Raw genomic sequence first — 19,964 nt, forward strand, 5'->3', positions numbered from 1 at the left:
TAGTTAGCACTCTTCTTTATTGTACAGGAAGGGGCTCAGAGTGGGTCAGACAGGGTTTGCTGTAGGACCAGCAGGGAGTCGAGCCTGGGAGCCCCACAACCGGACTGTGAGGCACAATTTTGAACCAATTCTGAAATGGCACTCCCAGCTGAGCACAGTGGCCTTTTTCTGCAGCACATTTCCCCAGTATTAACCTTCTCTGTCCCTGGTTCATTGTCACAATTAGCAAACCAACATTGGTACATTGTTGTTAACGGAGGACCATACTGTATTCAGATTTCTTTTATTCTGTCTCAGGCTTTACTCTGATTTTTTTACTTTGTTATTTACATACTTTATTTTGCTTGTGCTTGCTTATTTGTTAGTACCTTTCCTTTGTTGTGCACGCATTTTATTCTGATGTCTTGGTTTGTCCCAGGACTTTATCCAGGATACCAGGCTGTGACACGTTTCTCAGGCTTTCCTTGACAGTTTGGAGGATTGTTCAGTTCTGTTGTAGAATCCCAACCTTCAGGAAGGGGAGGGGAGTCTGGGATCGAATGAGATGGCCAGTGGCCTAGGGTATAATCAGTGAGGCCTAGGACATAAAGATAGGAAGGCTTGGGGAGCTTTGGAGTTGGTGGCGTGTGAAGATGTAAACCCCACAGGGACAGAGGCTCCTGAGCTTAGGGATCTTCTAGATCTTGCATAGGAACCTCATCATCTGGCTGTTCCTCATGCCCTTTATAATAAATTATAATAGTAAGTAAAGGGGATCCCTGGGTGGCGCAGCGGTTTGGCGCCTGCCTTTGGCCCAGGGCGCGATCCTGGAGACCCCAGATCGAATCCCACATCAGGCTCCCGGTGCATGGAGCCTGCTTCTTCCTCCGCCTGTGTCTCTGCCTCTCTCTCTCTCTCTCTCTCTCTCTCTGTGTATATCATAAATAAATAAATAAATAAAAATAGTAAGTAAAGCAAATTCCTGAGTTCTTGTGGTTTGTTTTTTTTTTTTTTAAGATTTTATTTATCTATTCATGAGAGACAGAGAGAGACAGAGAGAGAGAGAGAGAGAGGCAGAGACACAGGCAGAGGGAGAAGCAGGCTCCATGCAGTGAGCCTCAATCCTGGGACTCCAGGATCACACCCTGGGCCAAAGGCAGGCGCTAAACCGCTGAGCCACCTGGGCTGCCCCCTCCCCCTTTTAAGATTTTATTTGTTTTAGAGAATTAATAGAACTGTGGTGGAACTACCAAATTTGTAGTTGGCAGAGTGTGGTTGATCTGGAGACCCTGCTTGCAACTGGTGTCTGAAGTGGAGCAGTCTGTGGGACGGAGCCCTGAACCTGTGGGTATGTGCTAACTCTGGGTAGAGTCAGAAGAGAATGGGAGGCTGCCTGGCTGCTGTCACAGAGTTGGAGAATTGGTTGTTGGAAAAGAAAACGAAACAAAAGGACTTCGAGAAGGAGGGAGTGACCCATCTGTGGTCCAAATCCTGTAGTTTTGCTCCTTCCACCATCCCACAGGAGCAGGGCTCCTGGAAGGGCTAGGGAAGCCTTCAAAATGGGGAGATTGTGGGAAGGGACCAGGTAGGACAGGGAATGTGCAATGATGGGAGGGCAGGGCAGGGAGCTCTGGGAGCTGTGACAGCTTGTCTACTTGCTTCGTGGAATGCACAGGGCCAGGAGCCATTGCTGGGCTATGTTCTTGAGGTGCAGGGCTGGCCCAGGGCAGGAATGAAGGGGACAGGCCCAGGCGTGGGGCAAATCTATTTGGTACTCAGCTGGGGTGAGGCTTGATGTGACTAAAAATGTAATGTTTGAAGTATAAGAAATTATTCTATGATTCATGGAAACTGCTTGTGAGCCCAGACCCCAGCTTAAAGCCAAGCTGCCACCTGTGCTACAAAGCTCTAAATTTGATGGGAATAGGCTTTTTTTTTTTTTTTAAGATTTTATTTATTTATTCATGAGAGACACAGAGAGGCAGAGACACAGACAGAGGGAGAAGCATTGTCCCTACAGGGAGCCCGATGTGGGACTTGACCCTGGGACTGGGATCACGCCCCAAGCCAAAGGCAGATGCTCAATCGCTGAGCCACTGAGATGTCCCTGGGAATAGCCTTCTACACAGGAATATGAGAGGTGCCCATGATGACACTGGGCACTGAGTTACATAAAGTGACAAGTGGAAGTCCTTGTCCCCAGGGGGTCCACTGGGAGCTCCGAGGGTGTCCAGGAGTTGGCACCTGTCCCCTGCCATGCCCATCTTCTCTCCTCCTTTCTCATGCTGGCGCCCAGAGTGGGCCCATAGCACCCCACACCTGCTCTGTGCACTCCTGCTCCTGGAAGGTCTTAGGATGCCAGCCTGCCTTTTCAGCCTTGCTGCCTGGCGCCCTGTCGACATGATGCCTCTGGCCCTGTTGCCGTCCCCCCCCCCCCCCATCTGTCTTGTTCCCTCCACAGGTGGTTTCCACAGCACAGGGTTTGATCACAGGTAAGCCCGAGCATTGATCATGTGAATGAAGTCTGAATTTATGCTTGTAGAAACCACATTGAGTTAGAAAAAGTGTCAAAAAAAAAAAAGAAAGAAAAAGTGTCAAAAATACATTAAAATCCTAAGAGTGTGCTGCATACTTACTAGTAGTGTTTATCCAAGAAATGGCTTGTTCTTAGCATTTGTTTTATCAATAGTTCTCATAGCCCTCACCCCCTCATGTGAATAGAGAAGGTGTTGGGTTGTTTGGATGGGGCCCTTGCTCTATGGGGCTGTCTGTGCACTGGGGATCCCATGCAATCTGGCACCAGCTAAAGTGATTAAGGGAGTGGTCCTACCTGGGGAGACCCCCAGTCCTGGGCTCTGTGGATCCTTTAGCTGGTGGAACCTGGTGTCCCTGGTTGGGGTGTGTGAAGCCAGGGGCTGCCTCAGATTCCCCTTCTTCCCTAGGGCTACCCCAAGACCCTGTGTTCCTAACTGGATAGACCCTTCACTTATTGACACTCTGAAACCTTGCAACACTCAGAACACACTTATAGAAGCTTACTCTGCAAAAGAGATGCGTGCCCCTTCAGATTCTCAAAGGTGATAGTGATTAAAGTGCCTGGTTTGAGACTCACGTTCTCATTTTCTCCTTGTTTTCTCGTAGGTGGTCTGGGAGATGGTGCTTGTCTTAGCTGTGCCAGCACCGTGGGGTTGATAAGCCACTTGTAAGTAAACAACATCACTTGACATCCATTTGAAAGTGGGAGCTTGGAAATGTTTGAGTGGTGTGTGACTCCTGATTTTGGGGAGAAGTATATTCTACTTTCCTATTCTTGGTTTTTATTTCTTTTTAGCCTTTATCTTTACACTTTGAAATATATGACCTCATATGTTAGTGGATCTTTGGGAAATAAACATTTATAACCCCAGTACCTGTTGTATATATTATTAAATTTCGATGTATTTTATTCTAGGTTTTTTTTTCATGTGTCTCTTTTTAAAAACAGACAGTGCTGTATACTTACAGCATACTGTGTGCTTTTCCATGCTCACACAGCTGCTGTTGTCAGCGACTTCTCCCATACTTGTGCAAAAAGATGTAGGATGTGCCAGGCAGTGTTGTGGGTGTGGGGTTCTGTCAGTGAACACATTAGACCCTCCCTTGGAACCCCATTTGGTCCTTTGCAGAACATCATGTTGAGCAAGTGCTGGCCACAGGGCTCATCCTCACCTGGTTCTAGGGACATGCCCAGAATGTGGTGGACTTAGCCCTTCCCTTTGGTGGTACTGTTGTGAGGCTGGAAGGCTTCCTGTAGGGAGTAGCATGCATACTTCCCTATCCACTGCCCCACATGGACTCAAACTTCCCTCAGGGTTCCTGTTCTCTCCCACCCTCCATTCCCTCTGCCCAACATCCCCAAACAGTTTCCTTCTGCTCCCCTGCTCTTGCACAGTTGGATGCCCAGACCTCTCTCCTGACTTCCACTTGCTCCAGGTACCCAGAGTAGGGCCCATCTTTCTCTTCTGACATCCTTGATTCTTTCTGTTGGAGAGGCTGGACCTCCTTCGCAGGTGCCATCCAGCTGCCCCTCACAGTCATGAGCCATCAAGTCTTTTGAGTTTTCTTACTTATTTGAGATTGTTAATTTGTTACTTCATCTTGACTATAACACTTTTCTACAGAATGCTTCCTAGAGCAGATTTAATTCCCTAAAATAAAAACTGTGTAAGTCATACACAAAAACTTGGTTGATGTTAAAGCAAAATTGTGCTTAAACACAGCAGGCTTGCATGGCTTTTCTTGCATGTGTGAGTGTCTTTGTGGAGTGGGGTTGGCATACATGCAGCATATGGTGGGAACATAACAGTCTGTTTAAAAGCCCCTCCCAACAACAGACCCTATTGGCCCCTGCCTGTTGTAAGAGTACTCCCACCTGGCTCTTGAGATTGATTTTAAAGATTTTATTTATTTATTTTAGAGCGTGGGGAGGGGGGGCGGCAGTAAGGGGAAACAGAGAATCCAAGCAAGCCGACTTCCAGTTGAGTAGGGAGCCGAGCACCAGGCTCCACCATGCAACCCTGAGATCACCACCTGAGCTGAAATCAAGAGTCAGTTGCTCAGGGGCCCCTGGGTTTGATATTAATTAGATAGATTTCTCTTCTGACCAGTGTAAGACATTTTTGTCATGAAATCATTCTTTTTATGGTGTGAGACCATTAATGAATGGGTATAGAACATCTTTACTCCTGCCAAAGTGTGTTTCTAGATTTAATTTTTTTTTTTTAAAGAAATTCCTTAAAAAAAAAAAAGATTTTATTTATTTGAGAGAGAGCCAAGCAGGGGGAGAGGCAGAGGGAGAGGGAGAAGCCGACTGCCTGCTGAGCATGGAGCCTGAAAAAGGATTGAATCCCAGGACCCTGAGATCATGACCTGAGCTGAAGGCAGACCTTTCACCGACTGAAGTGCCACCCAGGCGCCCCCTAGATTTAATTCTAAAGGTGTTTTGTTTTTTTTGTTTTTTTTTTAGATTTTATTTTATTTACTCATGAGAGATACAGAGCGAGAGAGAGAGAGAGAGAGAGAGAGGCAGAGACACAGGCAGAGGGAGAAGCAGGCTCCATGCAGGGAGCCTGACGTGGGACCTGATCCAGGGTCTCCAGGATCATGCCGTGGGCTGCAGGCGGTGCTAAACCGCTGCACCACCGGGGCTGCCCTAATTCTAAAGTAAACTGTAATCTGCGGGTAGCATTTGAAGGGCATGGGGCCCAGTGTGAGGCTGGAAACAGTGGCTGGTGATCCTGGGGTGCAACCCCTGCTTGCCATAAAGGATGTAACTCTGTAAGGCCAACTTTAGGGTTTTTTCAAGGCAAGCTAGAAGTCTGGGTTTTTGGGTAAAGTCTCTGGTTTTTGAGTACTGGCCTCTAAGGCAGGTTAGAGGACTGCTGTGTGTGGACCAGCCATGACTGGTTCATCTTCATGCACCACCTGGAGGTGGGGAGTGCTGCCAGTGACCCCAGCAGCCTGCAGAACCTTCCAGGCCTTTTTCTCTTGTATGAGGTGCTTGTGTCTGGGTGGTCTATGCTTAACATTTACCCTGGTGAGTCCTGTTGGCTTTTATCTGCGGGGAACCAGACCTGGAGCCTCCTTTCTGGACAGTCCTTCTGCTTTTCAGTTCTTTTTTTTTTTTTTTTTTTTTAATATTTCATTTATTCATGAGAGACACAGAGAGGCAGAGACACAGGAAGGAGAAGCAGGCTCCCCACAGGGAGCCCGATGTGGGACTAAATTCTAGACCTTGGGATCATGCCCTGAGCTAAAGGCAGATGCTCAACCGCTGAGCCACCAAAGTGTCCCAACTTTTCGCTTCTGAAGTGGTTCTTTTGGGACTGTAGCTGGAGTGTTCTCAGAATCATAAAATTGGGATGCCTGGATGGTTCCATCAGTGAAGCGTCTGCCTTCGGCTCAGGTCATGATCCCGGGATCCTGGGATCGAGTCCAGTGTTGGGCTCTCTGCTCAGCAGGGAGTCTGCTTCTCTTTCTCCCTCTGTCCCTCCCCCTGCTCGTGCTGTCTCTCACTCTCTCAAATAAATAAAATCTTTTAAAAAAACCAAGAACATAAAATTGAGACTATTAAAGCAGAAGTGTGCAGTTTCCTGGGGGTAAACTGTTTTATTTAGTTAAGACCTTTTCTCTGTTTCAGGAAAAGGTCTCATTTTCTTTATCTGGGCCACATGTACTACCTCTAAGACAGTGCCTAGATATGTTGGGTTTGGTGTGGATGGGCCTCCTTTTTCATGATTTTTTCTAAGTGATTATTGCTGGCACGTAAGTCACCAGTTTTCTTGTGTCCAGCCACTTCTCACAGCCATTTATCATATTCTAACTCACACTGTACCACATCTCTTTGGCGGTGGGGCCTGCTGGGGCACGGCACCCTCGCACTCCTGCTGCTTCTCTACTCTCTCAGCCTCCTGGCGTCAGAACAGCACAGCCCCTCCCATGTTGTCACCCCAGCAGTGTGTCTAGTGTGGTCTGTGTCATGTTAGCTTTTGTGTTTAGTACTGTTTCTACCCTATCGTCTTATCCTTATTGTCCTAAAATGTATTTATTAGGGATGGATGTTGAGTTTTTCAGGCACCTTTAAGAGTCCAGCGTACCTGCATTTAAGATTCATATTAAAAACTGCTTTATTAATACAAATTTTTTATAAGTTAACAATTTTTAGGAAGTTAAGCACTTTCTTTGGAAAGTAGGCAATGCGGAGCGTCCACTGGCTTAGTCAGTGGAGCAGGTGACTCTTGCTCTCAGGGTCATGAGTTCAAGCCCCATGTTGTGTGTAGAGCTTACTTAAACAGAATAAGATTTTAAGGGGAAAAAAGAATATTAAGCAATGGGAACTATGAAGGTGTTTAGCTGAACTCATACATTTTAAAATAGAGATTATAGGCGAGAGTTGGAGTCTTGCATCAGTCTCAGTATCCAGAACATGTTGCTTTTCATTTTGGTGGCACAATGTAAGAAATATTAAGCGCCATAGATAAGTACAGGTGACCCTTGAACAATACAATAAGGGATCGGATGCTGACTCCTGTGCAGTCGAAAATGCACATATAAGGGCAGCCCGGGTGGCTCAGTGGTTTAGCACCGCCTTCAGCCCAGGGCGTGATCCTGGAGACCCGGGATCGAGTCCCCCGTCAGGCTCCCTGCGTGGAGCCTGCTTCTCCCTCTGCCTGTGTCTCTGCTCTCTCTCTCTCTCTCTCTCTCTTTCTGTCTCTCATGAATAAATAAATAAAATCTTTAAAAAAAAAAATACACATATGACTTGACTGACTTCCCAAAAGCTTAACTGATAGCCAGCTGTTCATTCTGAATGTAAACAGTCAATTAACTTATGTCTTGTATACATATCATATGCTGTGTTCTTAAAGTAAGCAAGACAAAAGAAAATCATAAGGAAAATACACTTACAGGACTGTCCTATATTTATCAGAAAACCTCTGCACAAAAGTGGGTCCAGGCAGAGAAGTCCATGTCGTTCCGAGGCTGGTGTGGTCACAGTAGCACCCTTTGTATTGGTTCTTCTGTGAGATTAATCTTCAGCTAAAATGGTCCAAACCCCAAGGGTGAGCAGGTGGGGAGTTTCTGATCATGGGTGTTAATCTAACTGCTCTCGACCTCCTTTCATAAATAGAGGCACAGAGGGAGCACCTAAAATTGGGAATATGCCAACTATAATTCGTTAGTCCTGGAGCTCATTCCGTGGGAAAACGGGCTGCCTTGAGGCTCTTTCCAGAGTCTCATGCAGTGTGAATGCTCATAAGATGGGTTGCAGAAACACTAAAATGATGGGGACAGCTGCTTCCCTGGCCCCCCAGAATGCTCCTGGCATAGGGTACACTGGATGTCACAGGGCCTCGAGGGCTCTGAAAGGTGTTGAGATGTTGTGGGCAGTGGTCCCCAGTTCCCCAGCAGAGGGGCTCCTTGTCCTGCAGGCAGGCACTGTTGCACCTCTTGTCCTCAGGCAGAGATGTCCTGCACTTTGGGAATCATTCCTTTTAGTCCTGGTACCTCTTACTCAATTGTCCATCTTTGCTTCCCTTTCTGTTGTCACTTTGCCCTTGCTGGCATCATGTCCCTGAAGAACTGAAGGTAGCACGTTAAGATTTGGGATCTTCCCATGCCCAGCCTCAGGCCATTGTCTGGGGCAACTGCCCCCTTAAGAACAGGACATGTTAGGAGTCAAATGGTCCACAGGTGTTGTGCCTGTGGCATGTTTACAGCCATTGACAGGAGTTACAAAGGTGCCATGGGGAGAACAGGCATGGGTCCCTTTGCCTGCCACTCTGTGCAGCTGATGCCACGAGTCACAGGAAATGCTCTAACCCTATGAACACGTTCCTTTGCCAGGTACTACGTGGTTTTCTGTTTTTTTTTTGTTTTTTTGTTGTTTTTTTGTTTTTTTGTTGTTGTTATTATTTTTTTTTTTTAAGATTTTATTTTAAAATAATCTTTACACCCAACATGGGGCTTGAACTCACAACCCCGAGATCAGGAGTTGTAGGTTCCACCAACAGAGCTCGCCAGTGCCCCTAGTTTTTCTCTTGAAGGTGGCAGCAGGTTGTCTGTGTTGTGGATGTAGGAGTCAGCACCTGAAGGTAAAGTGGGAGGCTTTGACAGGAGCCCCTAAGCTGGCCTTGTAGGGGTGAGGTGGGTGTGTGCTTCTCGGGGGCTCTTGGTGAGGTGGGGCAGAGCAGTGCCCCAGCTGTCCCTGGGAAGGCAGCAGTGCCCATGTCAGTGGTGTTCTGACGAAGATTTTAAAAACAATAGATTATGTAATTTTATGCTTTTTGAAAATAGCTAAATCTTTCTGGCTAGATTGTCAGTAATAATAGTCTCCAGTATGCATGGAGATAGCCAGATCTTGGAGCATCTCTGGCCCCAGCTGGATAAACCAGGTGTTTTTCTACTCGCTCTGGTTTCATGAGTCTCTGTCTTTGCCTATTGGTTGTCTCCTGCAACTGCTGACATCATGCCTTCTTGTGGAAGCCACTTGCTTCCTTGATAATTGAGGGTTGGAAAATTGGATAATTAAGTTTGAGGGAGAGAGGAGGTAATGCTTATTCCCGTGTGTGAGCATGGTTTGCCCATGTTGGGAGGCAAGGCCAGGGTGCCGAGGGCACAGGCTGTGGCCACAGTCTCACAGACCCAAGGGTCTGAGCAGCGCTGCTGTGTCCTGGGCAGCCTGTCCCTTGGTGACTGTAACTTAGCAGGGTGGGTTCAAGTCCATCACTTACCAGCTCAGGTGTTGATCGAGGGGGTGGGGAGGAGTGGAGGGTGTCTAGGGCTCACAGCACAGGATTGACTGCCCTTCAAAAGCAGGAACAGGGACTCCCAACAGGCAGGAGGCCAGTGTGGTATTGATCAATGGATGGCTGGTGGTGCCCTGTACCCACTGCACCCACTTGATACAGGTTGCAGACTGAGGTGGGTCTGTCCCTGTTTGTGCTTTGGTATTCCCCATCCATGATAGGTGCTGCTAAACTAGACATTCTCCAGCTTCCTTTCAGCGCTGACTGGCAGCGTCTCAACTGCTTTGATGGGGGAGTAATCATAGCTGCCACCTCCCTGGTAGTTGTTGCTGTGTGCAGACACTGTTCTGGGTACTCCATATTTATTTTATTTTATTATTTTTTTAAAGAGATTTTTTTTTTTAAGATTTTATTTATTTATTCATGAGAGACAGAGAGACACAGGCAGAGGGAGAAGCAGGCTCCACGCAGGGAGCCCAACGTGGGACTCAATCCCGGGTCTCCAGGATCATGCCCTGGGCTGAAGGCAGCACTAAACCACTGAGCCACCCGGGCTGCCCTCCACATTTATATTATCACATACATTTAACAGAGGATGCTCCTGAAAGCACAGAGAGGTTAATTAAGTTGCCCAAGGTCTCACAGCAATAAGTATTGGATTGGAATTTGAACAGGGACAGGCAGCTGTAGAGCTCAGATCTTCACTGCTGGTGTTGGGCCAGGTGCAGTGAGATGATCCAGCAGATGGGAAGGAGCTGGGGTGTGTATGTTGGTTATAAGTGCACACCTCTGAGGTTAAGTTGGAGCCAGTGGCCTCCCAAAAGTGGGTTTGTGCACTCAGGAAGGAAAGACATTTCCAGTGTGACGGGTGAGATACATAGAAGATTGTGGGGCTCCAAGAATCGTGCAGGTAGGTTGCTTCTGCCCTGGACTGTAATCAAGGCTCTGGGCTGAGCAGAGGGAACAGCATGGGGAAGAGAAGGAGGAGTGGGCTCTAGACATGATTCATTGGGTTTTTGCACAAACGTCTTTGCTGGATGGTGCACAAGTTTGGGTCACTGTTGATTTGAGCATCCTCACTGTCTTCCAGGACTCACTGAAGAGCTACAGGTCTTTATAGAAAGTCACCTGGTAGAGGAAAGGACTCCTGCCCCACCCCCACATTCCCTAAGTCTGGGAACCCACCTGGGAGATCTACCCTGAGGATTGGTCTGTGAGGTCCAGGGCTCAGGCTTCTACTATTTGTGTCCATCCTGTCCCTTTGAGCCCTCAGTCCCTGCCCAGGCTCTTCGGTGTTCTAGTGTCTCATGAGCCCAGGAGGTGCTGGCTGCCCTCGTCTCCCTGACAGGCCCCCCTGCACAGAGCTGCTCGTCTTCCTGATCTGTTTTCTGGCTGTCAGGGAGCAGTGGAGAGCCTGTTTCATGTGCGGGAAGATCGAGTGTGTTTGTGTTGGGGCTCTGCTCTGTGTTGCTCTCGTTCGTTGTGGTGCTGGGAGGTCATGGACAGGAGCTGGCCCCTCATTGCTCTTTCTCTTTCTCCCTGTTGAAGGAATGTTCCATTTCACTGCTGCACTCCCGTCCACCCCATCCACCTTGCCTTTAGAGCCAATCCTCGTGGCTGTTGGACTATGAGGCCTGAGCGCGTGTGCGTGGCAGCCGGAGTGCCCTGGACCCCCACCTCGGCCAACTTGCTCATCCCAGGGCTTCAGTTCCTTCCTTTGCGCTGCTGGCACTCATCACCCCCACTGAGGGATGACTCTGTGGTGGAGAAGTCGCTCAAGTCCTTAAAGGACAAGAACAAGAAGCTGGAGGAGGGAGGCCCTGTGTACAGCCCCCCTGTGGAGGTGGCTGTGAAGAAGTCCCTGGGGCAGCGGGTCTTGGACGAGCTGAAGCACTATTATCACGGCTTCCGCCTGCTCTGGATTGACACCAAGATCGCGGCGCGCATGCTCTGGCGCATCCTCCACGGCCACACCCTGACCCGCAGGGAGCGCAGGCAGGTAAGGGATGCGTGGGGCCAGGCGGCTCAACTTCTGGGTGCTTTAAGACACTTTAAGGGCTTTTTTTCCTGCCACTTTTGCTTTAAAAAAAAAAAAAAACAAAAAAAAAAACCACAGAGAAACGAAACCACAAGCTTCCCTATAATACACCACTGATTGCAGCCCTGCTTCCTGCTTGTCCTTTGGCGGCTCCTCCACCAGAGGTGTTCATGCCTCCTGCTCTGACCTTGTTCCCCTGCCCTTGGCTTCTTTCCTGTTGAGAGGTCTGTGACTTCCTAAGTGGACTTTTTTTTTTTTTTTTTTTTTAAGATTTTATGTATTTACTTGAGAGAGAACACGATCAGGGGCAGAAAGGAGGGAGAAGCAGACTCCCCAATGAGCAGAGAGCCCCACAAGGGGCTGGATCCCAGGACCTTGGAATCATGACCTGAGCCAAAGGCAGAGGCTTCACCCACTGAGCCCCCCAGGTGCCCTATGCCATCCACCATCTCTTAAAAAAGACTGTTCCTATTGTTCCAGGAGCCCAGACCTTCTAGGTCTCTTCCTTTGTGTGAAGTAACTGATGGTTACACTGTAGACTTTTCTTTCTTCATCCCTTCATACTCTTTTTTTTTTTTTTTTGGTGTGTTCCCAGGAGGCAAGGGCATTTTTTTTAATATATATTTTTTAAAGATTTTATTTATTTATTCATGACAGAGCGAAAGAGAGGGAGAGGGAGATGGGCAAAGTGAAAAGCAGGCTCTGTGCAGGGAGCCTGACATGGGACTTGATCTCAGGTCTCCAGGATCACACTCCGGGCTGAACCACCTAAACCGCTGGGCCACCGGGGCGAAGGGCAGCTTTAAATTCTTAGCACCCTGGATTCCCCAAGGAGAGGTGCACAGATGTCTCTTCCCTTGAAGTTGACCGGCCAGAGGATCTGGGGAATTTTTTTTTTTTTAAGATTTTATTTATTCATGAGAAACAGAGAAAGAGAGAGAGGCAGAGACACAGGCAGAGGGAGAAGCAAGCTCCATGCAGGGAGCCCGATGTGGGACTCGATCCCAGGACTCCAGGATCATGCCCTGGGCCAAAGGCAGGCACTAAATCACTGAGCCACCCAGGGATCCCCAGATCTTGGGAATTGGCTCTCATGTTTGACAGTTACCTTGGCTTCTGATTTTATACTTGTTCTCAGGAACTTCATGGAGAACCTGGGTGGTGGTTTTAACTGGCTAGAGTGTCCCCTGGGACACTGTTTTAGGAAGGAACAGGTCGAGGATTTGAAGAACAAGTAGTGGCATTGGGATTGCAGAATCATACTGTTTGCACTTGCTAGGTGTTGATTACAGTGCACAAGTTCATGCTTTATGGCCTGGACTCACTTCTGCTTTAAAAGATGCATGTGTTTGCTACTTTATTGAAGACAGTGAGACTTTAAGAAAAAACAAACAAAAGATTTGGAAGAGGGCAGCCCGGGTGGCTCAGTGGTTTAGCGCCGCCTTCAGCCTAGGGTGTAATCCTAGAGACCTGGGATTGAGTCCCATGTCAGGCTCCCTGCATGGAGCCTGCTTCTCCCTCTGCCTGTGTCTCTGCCTCTCTCTCTCTCTGCCTCTCATGAATAAATAAATACAATCTTAATAAAAAAAGATTTGGAGGAGATGAGCATCTCCCAGGGCAAGGTCCCAGGGTGGACATGGGCTTGGCAGAGGCAGCACATCCCTGTTGCCAGTGTTAAGGAGAGGGTTTGTGGAGCTTTGCTTTTTTCCCCTTTGTTTAAGGCCTTATAGGTACTTTGAATCTGAACAAAATGTTGGCAGGCTTGATAATTACAGAAAAGTAGAAAAGTGACTCTTAAATTATATTTACAAAGGCAAAGAGATTATAAAATAACTTGTGTGAATATTGTGTAAGCGGGAGGTATTTGAAATATGAGTTTAAGGTCATGTAACTGTTGAATGGTTGCTGATCACGTTAAGTAGAGAATGACAAAACGAGATTCCCATGGAATAGACTTATTTGGAGAGAGATTTTGTGTTCTGACTTTGGGCCCCGTGTTTGGTGGAATTGTTTGGTGGAAGGAATGTTTCTGCCCCCAAGACGCTCACCTCGGTCACAGGGTGATCTGGCTCACCCACAGAAATGACTCAGAGTAGTAGTGTTAGCAGGAGGGACCATGGAGCAGCCCTGAGTGTGCAGTCACAGTGTGTGTCTGTTGACAGGTGTGGCCGACATTGGATGAAGCAGTCTGGGGAGAGGTGCAACCAAGACCTGGTTGGTCGGCAGCTGGGGGCTCTGGGGAGCTTAGGGCCACGGAGGGGACATTTGTTCCCTGCTTCTTCCTTGTGGTCATGTATCCTCTTCACAGAGCTTTCCTGCCAAGTGCTCGCTTCAGGTGGAGCCTGTTGGAGGCCTGATACCCTCACCATGTGGCCATGCTCTTGGGATGATTAAATTGCTGGTCCATCCTTTAATGCCAGGCACAGTACTTAGAGTTACCAGTTTGTCTTGGCATCATCAGTGTTATTTCCTGACTGTCTCTGGCTTTGTTAGAATATTCTTATCTGATCCTTGACCCTCCTGCAGTCGAGCCTTCTGCTCCCTTCAGTTTGGTGACCAGATGTGACAGTGGTGACAGCCTAGTGGTAGTGAGCACACTTGGCCCTCAGCTTGCAGAGAGGACCCAGGGCTCCTTGGAGACATAGCTCATCAGTGACGTGCTATGAGATGAGCCTGTGTCAGAAAGTAAGGGAAGACTTGAAAATAAACAGGGGGCACTTCTGGGTCACCAATGTGGAATAGAATAATCTTTTTCAATTCTTTCAGTAATATTGTACAATTTCATGTTTTTTGATGCTGTTATAAATGGAATTTTTCATTGTGAAATAACACAATTTAAAATTTACCATTTTATTTTTTTGTATATTTTTTAAAAGATTGCATTTATTTATTAGAGGGAGAGCAAGAGAGCACAAACAGGAGTAAGGAGGAGAGGGAGAAGCAGATACCCCACTGAGCAGGGAGCCTGACACATGGCTCGATCCCAGGACCCCATGATCCTGACCTGAGCTGAAGGCAGACGCTTCACCAACAGAGCCACCTAGGTGCCCCTGGAATTTACCATTTTAACCATTTCTAGGTCGATGCTTCTGTGGCACCAAGTACCATCATACTGTTGTGAACATCCATTTCCACCCGAAACTCCACCCCTCATTAAACATGAGCTCCCCACACACAACACCCACCATCTACCTTCTCTCTCTGTGGTCTGACTCCCCTATGGGCCTCCTATACATGGATCACAGAGCATTTGTCCCTTTGTGACTGGCTCACTTCATTCAGAGTGTTCTCAGGGTTTATCCAATTGGTGGCAGGTGGCTGAGTTCCTTCCTGTTTAGGACTGAATAACATTCCACCATGTGGACTGTGTCTGGTTTGTTTATACATCCGTCCATCCAGGAACACTTGGGGTCTTCCATCTTTTGGCTCTAAAAGGTAAATGGAGTCTTTAAAATTTCAGTTTCCTGGGATGCCTGGGTGGCTCAGCAGTTGAGCGTCTGCCCTTGGCTCGGGGCATGATCCCGGGATCTGGGATCAAGTCCCACATCGGGCTCCCTGTGAGGAGTCTGCTTCTCCCTCTGCCTATGTCTCTGCCTCTGTGTGTGTGTGTGTGTGTCTCATGAATAAATAAATCTTAAAAAAAAAATTTCTAGCTGTTGGTTGTAGTACAATTGACCCTTGAACAACACAAGTTTGAACTGTGAATTCACTTACATGTGGGATTTTTTATAAATGTATAAACATAAAAATATATAACTACTATAAATGTACTTCTATGGTTTTCTTAGTATTTTTTTCTGTCTGACATTTTTTTTTTAATTTTTTTTTTAATTTATTTATGATAGTCACAGAGAGAGAGAGAGGCAGAGACTCAGGCGGAGGGAGAAGCAGGCTCCATGCACCGGGAGCCCGATGTGGGATTCGATCCCGGGTCTCCAGGATCGCGCCCCGGGCCAAAGGCAGGCGCCAAACCGCTGCGCCACCCAGGGATCCCCTGTCTGACATTTTTTAAAAGATTTTATTTATTTGACAGTGAGCGAGCACGAGTTGGGGGGAAGGGCAGAGGGAGAAGGAGAAGCAGACTCCCTGATGCGCAGGGAGCCAGATGTGGGACTCCATCCCAGGACCCCAGGATCATGACTTAGGCCAAAGGCAGATGCTCAACTAAGCCCCTCAGGTGCCCCTTTTGTCTGGCTTTAGTGTAAGATTACAGCATAAGATACCTACGACATAGAAAATGTGTGTTAATCAACTGTTGATCAGTCATTAGTAAGTTATTAGCAATTTTGAAGGAGTCAGAATTTCTGTGTGAATTTTTGACTGGGTGGGAGGGTCCCTGCCCCTAACTTCTGTGTTGTTCAAGGGTGTACTATATATATATGGAAGTACAACTGATTTTTTTTTTTTAATATTTATTTATTTGAGAGGGAAAGAGCATGTATGTATGCTTGGGTGACAGGAAGGACAGAGGGAGAGAATCCCAAGCAGACTTCCCATTGAGCATGGAGCCCAATAGGGGGCTCCATGCCACAACCCCAAGATTAGGACCTGACCCACAATCAAGACTCACTGACACTCAACTGACTGTGTCACCCAGGCGCCCCAGGAGTACAACTGATTTTTATATATTGATCTTGTGTCTTGGAGATTACCAAAGTCAGTTATTTTGGTATCTTTTGTTACAGTATTTTATTGTTTTGGTTTTTTTGGGAGGCTTGAGAGGGAGAGAGAATTTTTTTTTTTGAAGATTTTATTTTTTCTTGAGAGACAGAGAGAGAGAGAGAGAGAGAGAGAGAAGCAGAGACGCAGGCAGAGGGAAAAGCAGGCTCCATGCAGGGAGCCCGATGTGGGACTTGATCCCGGGTCTCCAGGATCATGCGTGGGCTGAAGGCAGGTGCTAAACCGCTGAGCCACCCAGGGATCTCTTTTTTTTTTTAAGAGGGGAGAGAGAATCTTAAGCAGGCTCCCTGCCCAGCGCAGAGCCCGACACAGGGCTCAGTCTCAGAACCCTGAGATCAAGAGTCAGCCACATAACCGACTGTGCCACCCAGACATCCCTGCATCTGTTTAGGTGATTATATGGTTTTACTTTTTTTTTTTTTTTTATTGCTTAAATGGTTGAGATTGTAAGATTAGATAAAAACAAAACAAAACAAAACAAAAAAAAAACAAGACCCAGCTATATGCAGTCTACAAGAAACACCTTAAATGTAAAGACACAAATAGATTGGAAGTGAAACAGTAGGAAAAGGGAAGTGGTGCTAACAGAAGAAAGCTGGTGTGGCCACCTTAGCACCAGACAGAAGTGACTGCAGAGCAAAGATGACCAGGGATGGAGAGGTCATCCTGGTATCCAGCATTTCATGATACTCCCCTGGTGGCCCTTGCTGCTGCCAGCAAGAGCCAGTCGTCGCCTGCTGCTCCCATCCCGCTGGCCTGCAGGCCAGTGGGCAGCACCATGGCGGTGTCAAGCCATGTCTGCAGAGCAGGATTCCCCAGTGGGTGGTGTGTGATGGGAGGTGGTCCACTCCTCAGGCCAGCTTCTACCTCTCCTTTCTGAAGACTGTCTTCCCATGGCTTAGTCTTGGGAGGAAGAGCTGGCTTTGAGAGCAGCTGGCTGGGCTGTTTGGAACGTAGCACTCTGGCTGACCCCTGCCAGGCGTTAGGTGCGGTGCACCCCTGAGGGTGGCGGGAGCAGTGTGGTCATACCGGGGCTCTGATCCCTTCCACCTTTTCCCAGTTTCTCCGGATATGCGCTGACCTCTTCCGCCTGGTCCCCTTCCTGGTCTTTGTGGTGGTGCCTTTCATGGAGTTTCTGCTTCCTGTCGCTGTGAAGCTCTTCCCCAATATGTTGCCATCCACGTTTGAGACCCAGTCCATCAAGGTAATGGGGAACTGGGGGCAGAGAGCTCGCTCCAGGGCAGATTGGGCGTTATTCTGACGTTCTCATCTCCTCCATGATTCAGTCATGCCACACTGTGACGAGTACAGGATGGGCTTTGGAGATATTTCTCTTTAAACATGTTTTAGAATACAGTTTCACTTGCCCACCTCTTCAGGCCACAGGTTGAGGCTGCTGGTCGGGGGTGAGACCCATGGAAGGCAGGGCAGACCTGCTGTAGCCCTGGGGCCCAGCTGGTGGCAGCTGCACTGCCCTCCATGCTCATGGACTTGGTTCACACCACGCAGTCCCTGCTCCAAAAGGCCACACAAATATTTTTTGAAACCATGAAATAGAAGAAGAAGTCTTAGAATGGGTGGGAGTTAGTGCTGTTCAGGGAAATGTGGGTGGCACTGGCTTGAGGGGTTTCCATCGGAACAGTGGCAGCAGCTGCCCTGACTGGTGCCATCCAGGAGGCCATGGGGGGGACCAGGGTAGGGGCCAGAGGAGTGAAACACCCCCTCTCTGACCTCACAGGAGGAGAGGCTGAAGAAGGAGCTGCGGGTCAAGCTGGAGCTGGCCAAGTTTCTCCAGGACACCATTGAAGAGATGGCCCTGAAGAACAAAGCAGCCAAGGGGAATGCCACCAAAGACTTCTCTGTGTTTTTCCAGAAGGTACCATGATGCTTCAGAGCCGTGCTGGCCTCAGCCCACTGGTCCAGTATGCTGGCTAGAGCCTCAGGGCTGCCCTGCGTTACGTGGGGACATGCCTTGCTTCCTTTCTTCCCTCTTCTTGACCTCACAAAGCAAGAGGAACTCCCAGACAAGCATGGGCTGGTGCTGTGGGGGCGGGGGGGGGGGTCACCAGGAGCACCCTGCCCCCCCATCCTCTCCTGAGAGCTTAAACCACATTGACATTCAGAATTATTTGCCTGTGTCTCCAGACTTGGTAGCAGCCCCAGGGGAGGTAGAGTTTGGCCAATGAGGAATGAAGACTGCAGTTGTGATGAGCTGGGGGGCCAGGCTGGGAGAGGAGGGCGCAGATCCCCAGAGCTACTGCACAGCTACAGCCACAGTGGGTAACCTCTTGCCAGTTAGCAACCTTGGCTCTAATGGCATGGGCAGGAAAGGGGCCAGCCAGTGCGTGCTACCTGGAGGCATCCCCCATGGGGAGCCCCCAAGGGGCTGCTCCCCAGTAGGAGCAGAGAACAAAGTGGGTCTGAAGGAGGGGCTCTTCCAGCTGATCCTCCTTAGTTTCTTTTATTGAGGCTTGTGACCCAAGACGGTGGATGGCGCTGGGGAACACACCCCCACCACCCAGTGGGTAACCCATGTGATTGTTCCTGCAGATCCGAGAGACAGGTGAGAGACCCAGTAATGAGGAGATCCTGCGTTTTTCCAAGTTGTTTGAAGATGAGCTGACCCTGGATAACCTCACACGGCCTCAGCTGGTGGCCCTCTGCAAGCTGCTGGAGCTCCAGTCCATTGGCACCAATAACTTCCTCCGCTTCCAGCTCACCATGAGGCTGCGGTCTATCAAGGCTGACGACAAGGTGAGCAGCCTGCATTTCAGGCTCTGCCTTTCCAGGTACCTTTGGTTTCTGGTTGCAAAAGCAGCAGCTGTCCTCACTGTAAAGCCCTGGTAGTCCTGGACGATAGAGGAGGATCAAATCCCTTGTTGTCCTGTCTTGCCCAGACTGTAGCTGTTGGCATTTTGTGCCTGTTTGCCCGCTTGGTGCTCTGCACACAGCCTGAATGTAAGTGTACATGTACTGGAACAAGGCTGGAACTGTACAGCCCAACAGCTTGTCACCTGGCATGACATTAGGAGACCTGCCCATGTCACTGAGTATTTGTTAAAAGGATAAATGGCAGCAATTGCTTGATGTTTCATTATGTGAACACATCATAATTTATTAAGCATCAGTTTAGCTAATATTTTGCTACTTTAAACAGAGCTGTAATACACATTCTTTAACATGGATTTTTGTTCCAGATCTTTGATAGTTTTTATAAAAAGAGTGACCTACACTTGGGGCTCTCAAGGAGAAGGGCAGGAGGTCAGAAGCAAGTCTTGCCTGCAAGCAGACTGCTCCAGGAGCTGTGCTGACCTCTGTGCCCTCCCACCTGCCCTGCCCACATCCCAGTGGCTACAGACCCACTGCTGTGTGTGTCCCCTGTGCACTTTTCTCAGGAGGAGCTCCTAAAACACTCTTCTTTTTCTCCACTAGTGCCTTTCGCCTTTGCATCTGAGGTGTCTGATGTTCTGATAGCTCTGCAGGCCCACCTCAGAGGTGTTTAGCCTCAGTCCCAGACCATTTGTCCTCCTTTTTCTGGAATAGCTCATCAGAGTTCCTGCCTGATTATTCTAGTAACTGTGGTCTGTAGGTCCTTTTTGTTTCGTTTTGTTTTCTTGGGATTGTGTGTTTGTAGTATCTCGTTGTTCCTGAAGGCAGATATTGTCTGTGGGAAGTTTCTGAGGTTCCAGGTATTGCTATCTTGCCCCAGGAGAGTCCACCCGACTCCACTCTGTAATAGAAGGGTCTGGTCCCCTTAGAGTCACTGACCTCGATTCAGGGCTGGGCCTGCAGCTGTACCGCATCCCTTTCCCACCATGCCACCTCCATAACAGAGCCCTTGGAGGCCCCTCTGCTTTGTGAGGGTTTTCTGCCTAGCTTCTTGGCTCTGGCTGCTTAGTGGGAGAGCCTGATACCACGGTTATTTCCTATCCTGTCTGCTGAGCAACCTCTCGTCTCTGGCTGTCATCTTAGCCAGCGAG

At 48.5% G+C, this 19,964-nt stretch overlaps 1 protein-coding gene across 1 annotated transcript in view; it reads left to right on the top strand.

The window, feature by feature from the left end:
• LETM1 (leucine zipper and EF-hand containing transmembrane protein 1) overlaps positions 1-19,964 on the top strand; it is a 41,654-nt gene that overhangs the window by 2,436 nt on the left and 19,254 nt on the right. Inside the window, exons 2-6 of the mRNA XM_041752316.1 lie at positions 3,121-3,181; positions 10,815-11,265; positions 17,045-17,188; positions 17,723-17,860; positions 18,535-18,738. Of these exons, the coding sequence (XP_041608250.1) occupies positions 3,121-3,181; positions 10,815-11,265; positions 17,045-17,188; positions 17,723-17,860; positions 18,535-18,738 (998 nt within the window). The remainder of the gene's footprint in view (positions 1-3,120; positions 3,182-10,814; positions 11,266-17,044; positions 17,189-17,722; positions 17,861-18,534; positions 18,739-19,964) is intronic.

This window comes from Vulpes lagopus, chromosome 4 (genome assembly GCF_018345385.1).
Source record: "Vulpes lagopus strain Blue_001 chromosome 4, ASM1834538v1, whole genome shotgun sequence".
In the NCBI taxonomy this organism is placed as follows: Eukaryota; Metazoa; Chordata; class Mammalia; order Carnivora; family Canidae; genus Vulpes; species Vulpes lagopus.